A 4944-nucleotide genomic window follows, 5' to 3' on the forward strand; every position below is an offset into this window, starting at 1 on the left:
GTTAATTGTACAGATATATGCGTATACGTTGTATAATTAGCGTTCCAATCTTACAAAATATTTACTTTCTCTAATCTGAGAGGGCGCCACAAATCAAATAACAAACATGGCGCTTCGTAATGCCAGCATGTGTTTATGTCGAAGCACAAGTAATTTTGCGCGATCCTCAAGACTAGTTAGTTCCTTTTCAAAGTTTGATGCCGCGCGATGGAAGAAGACACTTCAGACGAACTCTTTCGCTTGTTTTTATGGCGGTCACACTCAAACTATCGCTAGGTATTCCGTCTCTTCCACCTCCGGTAGCGGACCCGGCTTGGCAGACTCGGTTTTAAAGCAGAAAATCGCCAGTGAAAAAGGGTCAAAAGAAAGCGCAAATGTGCCACCAGATGATCAAGAGAAAAAGAAGTCGGATGAGTTCTCCAAAAGGGCAATGAAATACACTTTTATTGCCTTCGGAGCTATGTTCACCGGCACGGCAGGTTTCCTAATCCTCGAGTGGGGTTCGTATGACAGCTTTTACTCGCTGTATATATGCGCGAACAGAACTCCTACATTGAGCTAACAGCATAGGAAAGGAGCACAGAAACTGCAAGCGAATAACGTTGATAAGACAGTGGAAAACACTTACGTTACATCCAGCTCATGGTTAGGAGTTCAATTTTTTAGTTAATAGCAGTTATCCGGTTTATTGGTGCCAAAGGTTACGTAATCCATGAGAAATTTTTACTCAACTTACAGTAACATGCTGTGTCGCATAAAGCACCGTTTCTTTTCCAGGTAAACAGCCCGTAGATGCAGATGGAAACAAAGTAAGTCTTCCTGGAAGAAATCTTCCTAGTAAAATTTCGATAGAACTATACGAATCTACCGTTTCTTCCCACAGATTGAAGACGAATTTAGTCACAGTGAGTGTTACGTGCTTTATCTTTACTGTTAATGGTGGCTATTACTATTTATCCATTATTTTTGTTACTGTCATTTTTTTGTCGTTGCAAAAGTTGATGCAGGTTCTATGAATATTGTATACACGCAGTGCCAAGCTGGAAAGCCCATATTTACAGGGCGTACCGTGAAGTTGCCAACTACAACAAGGTAGCACATATAGCAAAGTCGATTCAAATTGTCTCTAACGAGTAACCAATTAATTTGCAGATGATCAAAGATCCATCACGCGAAAAGTTACTCCCGGATCCACTCACGGAGCCTTATTACCAACCTCCTTACACGCTGGTCCTCGAGATGACGGGCATACTAGTGCATCCCGATTGGACGGTAAGGAACTGTGTGCAACGGGTCGTTTGTTGCCCCCTAAATTGATTGTTTGGTAGTCTTACCAAACCATGGCTGGCTTCTATTCTGCAGTACCAGACAGGATGGCGCTTCAAGAAACGGCCTGGTGTCAACTTCTTTCTGCAACAAGTTGGACCTCCCCTTTTTGAAGTCGTCATCTACACTTCGGAACAGGGTTTCGTAAGTCATTTTAATTGGCTGCACCAAGGTGGGATACGGTTGGACGTGTCCACTAAGAATTATTCGGGAATAAAAAAAAATGTATCTGGATGGGAGCTGTAAGAACCTGATGAACGGCAGAGTGGTCGAAGAGGCAGTCGAGAGAGTTAGTACGAATGATTGTAATGAAAAAACAGAAGTTGCGGGAGGAGAGGTGTACTGAACGAGAAGCATTCTTGCATTGTCTCTACCACACAAAGTACACTGGTACATATAAGCTGTATAGCATTTATTGCAGGGGCGGATCAAGAACCTCGGTTTGGGGCGGCAGTTCCTTCGTCGGAGAGCGTAGTGGGGGAGGGGAGAGAGGGAAATCCAGTGTATAAACTGAAGGTTTTTTGGGGGGAGGGGAGAGGCGATCGCCCAGAAGTTCCCACCCTCCTCCCTGGATCCGCCACTTATTTATTTTGCTGCTACCACAAGCTAGCTCGAAAGGAAGTTAGAAACTTTCAAAAATTTTCTGAATATGTTGCCGTTACAAAATTTGGAATCTCAAAAACTGCACATACCACCAGCAGCACAGCCAGATAAATATTTCGGGAGGTGTTCTGTGGGGACATGGGAAAGGAGGATTTCTTCCTCGTTTCCCTCTCCCAAATGCACTACAAAAAGTACCATTTTGAGTGCGGGGGGTGGGGTGGGGTTTGAACACTGAGAACCCCCTGGCTATGCCAGTAAGGAAGACCTACATATGCAGGCATCTCTCGCTGACTCATACGTTATCGATAGAGCCTGAAGTTTTAGGGTTTAACCCGATTCTTCCCCCGAGTTCAAGGTCGCCCCTTTAGGGTGAAACCCGAGTTTTACCCAGCAAATTGCCCTCACTCAGACATCTGTAGCAATGCATGCTAACCTGTTTTCCAGCAAATGCAGTTACTTCACCGTTTGTAACAACCAGCCCAGTTCGTTTGAATAACTAAGCCTGGTTTCTCAAGTATTTAGCATGCTGTAAGTTTTTCCACCCGAATTCTCGCGAATTTAGAGCAGATCTTTATTTACTAAATTTTTACCCCCCTCCCCGAATTTAGAAAAAAAAAACTTCCCGAAAACTTCAGGCTCTAATAAATCTCTACACGAGAAATGTCATTATGACGTTAGTAGACAGAGTAAAACCGAAACAACTCGGAAGGGGAGACCTGGGTTCCATGAACGGACTCTTGTTCGCTGCCTCCTATTGAAAGAAAAGTAGGACAGAATGTCGCGTCCCTTTCAAAGACCATCGTAATCCCCTCAAAACCGTGCCTTTGGGGCGCGACCTTGTTCACCCCCTAGCTTTGCGTGTAGTTAGGGTTGCCACCTTTCGGAGAGAAAAATACCGGCTGAGGGAGAGGAGGTGGAATAGAGGGAAAGGAGAAAAGGCTTGTGGGAAAGGGAAAGTGGGTGAGAAACCTTGTAGCTGGCTCGACACAACCACCAACAGCTTTGCACAACCACTGCTCTAGTACCCTCCGAACACAAGATGTAATGAATAGCGATGATAATAATAACAACGAATAATAATAATAATGAATAACTAAGAAAACGACTGGTGACTGCGGAGTTTGGTCTGTGCTTCAGATTTATTGAAGCTGTAGTGGAATGTTGAAGGAAAAACTCTGTAAAAGACCTTATGAAACGTCTTGAGCCACAAATACCGGCAAAAGGCTGCCGGTATCACCTTCCTACCAGCAACCGGCAGAGGAAGCAAATAACCGGCCGTGCCGGTATAATACCGGCCTGGTGGCAACCCTACGCGTAGTTCAACTCTACCAAATTGGTGGGGCTGTCGAACACTATGATGTCATTTGTTTATAGACGGGGAGAGGTCTATTATCAGCCCCCTTCCTATTGATATATACCCACTTTCATTTGATTTTACTTTTTTCCCCTTCGCATGCAGACGGCTTACCCAATCTTAGACACACTGGATCCCCAGGGTTACATCATGTATCGCCTCTTCCGCGACGCCACTCGCTACATGGACGGACACCACGTCAAGGTATGACACAACTCGAAAACCCACTCTTCAAATCGCGGAGACAACCACGCGGAACGGCCCCGTAAAGCGACAACACCTTTTTCAGGACCTCTCTTGTCTGAACCGCGACCTGTCCAAGGTGATCCTCGTCGACTGGAACAAGGACTCCTTCAGGCTCAACCCGTCCAATGCTCTACGGTTGAAGAAGTGGGAAGGGAACGACGATGACCGTACGCTCGTAGATCTAGCAGTGTTCCTCCGAAGTGAGTCGAACCTGTATACTTACTAACCGAGAGACCGCTATTGGAGCTTCAATCCTGGGTGTCTTACCTGCAAGTGCATTTGTAATGCCATAGCAATATTAAGCAAGTAGTGATGAAGTCAATGAAACCTGCCATTACAGCCGTCGCCACGAGCAACGTGGAGGATGTTCGGACGGTTCTGGAGTATTACAGCGAGTTCGACGATCCTCTAGAAGCTTTCAGGGAAAACCAGAGGAAACTAGAGGTAACGTACAAAGTGACTCGCAGATTCCGCCGAACTTGCCGTCGGTATCAAACATGTTTTCGGTTGCAGGAGGAAAGGCAACGAATGGACCAAGTGCAACAGGCAACTCAAGACAGAAGTACGCTTGCGAAACCCTGGTCCGAGAGGCTCTGGAGACGCCGCTAGTCAAACTCGTAATCTCCATGTTTGTAAAATAGATGAAGTAAAAGTCTTTTTCCAAATTAAAACATCTCGAATGATACAATAATGCGATGACAGTGCGTTATGCACACCATTATGGTGATTAGTTCCTTACTCCTCTGGCAGAAGTATCGCTTTTGTGAGAAATGTACTTATAAGTAATAAGTAACTTAGCACTTAATGGTTCAAGCAACCGGTTCATGTGTTCAAATTACCGGGCGTTTTCACCCGTTGAAGTTCACGTGGCTTTGCTGGGACCCAGGTGTCAGTTCGAATTAATAAAGATATTTCGAATTAACGGGATTGCACTAGAACTGTCTTCAGGGTAGAAACTGAAGTACAAAAGCCAAGGAATGACCTTCTGAACACCATTTGTGCCAGAAAGCTATGACTCGCAAAACAAAAAAGATGTACAGTAGGAAAGTATTTGAATAATACCAACTGCATAAATTATATGCATTCTGAAATGTCAGCACCACACAGACTACACCACAGTGAGTGAAGTATGTTTTTTCATATGTTCACAGACGCTTGTAACACATAATACATGATGAAATGGAAAATTATGTTTCAGGATTCAATTGAAGCAAAATAATTTTGATTACTGGGATTCCAAGTTGGACAATACAAAGTTAACTGAAATTTGAAAACTGTAGTATACATTAGAATTAACCGGAGTCAAATTAACGAGCTTCCCCCATATACCTGGCATACATACTTTCAGAGAGGTTCGCTGTCACGGCTCTCGTAATGCTCCGTTTCGAGCCGCGTAAGAAGACAGAAAAAGTTCC

The 4944-nt window shown here is 44.4% G+C and overlaps 1 protein-coding gene across 1 annotated transcript; it reads left to right on the top strand.

Annotated features, from left to right (window-relative positions):
• Nucleotides 1–89: 89 nt before the first annotated feature.
• On the top strand, nucleotides 90–4200 carry LOC135397118 (mitochondrial import inner membrane translocase subunit TIM50-like). Its single transcript, XM_064628467.1, has 10 exons — nucleotides 90–500; nucleotides 778–809; nucleotides 884–905; nucleotides 1034–1092; nucleotides 1153–1272; nucleotides 1363–1470; nucleotides 3389–3487; nucleotides 3573–3729; nucleotides 3870–3973; nucleotides 4043–4200. The coding sequence occupies exons 1-10, from the start codon at nucleotides 107–109 to the stop codon at nucleotides 4136–4138; spliced, it is 1191 nt and encodes a 396-aa protein (XP_064484537.1). The 5' UTR covers nucleotides 90–106; the 3' UTR covers nucleotides 4139–4200.
• Nucleotides 4201–4944: the final 744 nt, after the last annotated feature.

The sequence above is a fragment of the Ornithodoros turicata genome, chromosome 6 (genome assembly GCF_037126465.1).
Source record: "Ornithodoros turicata isolate Travis chromosome 6, ASM3712646v1, whole genome shotgun sequence".
Taxonomy (NCBI): domain Eukaryota; kingdom Metazoa; phylum Arthropoda; class Arachnida; order Ixodida; family Argasidae; genus Ornithodoros; species Ornithodoros turicata.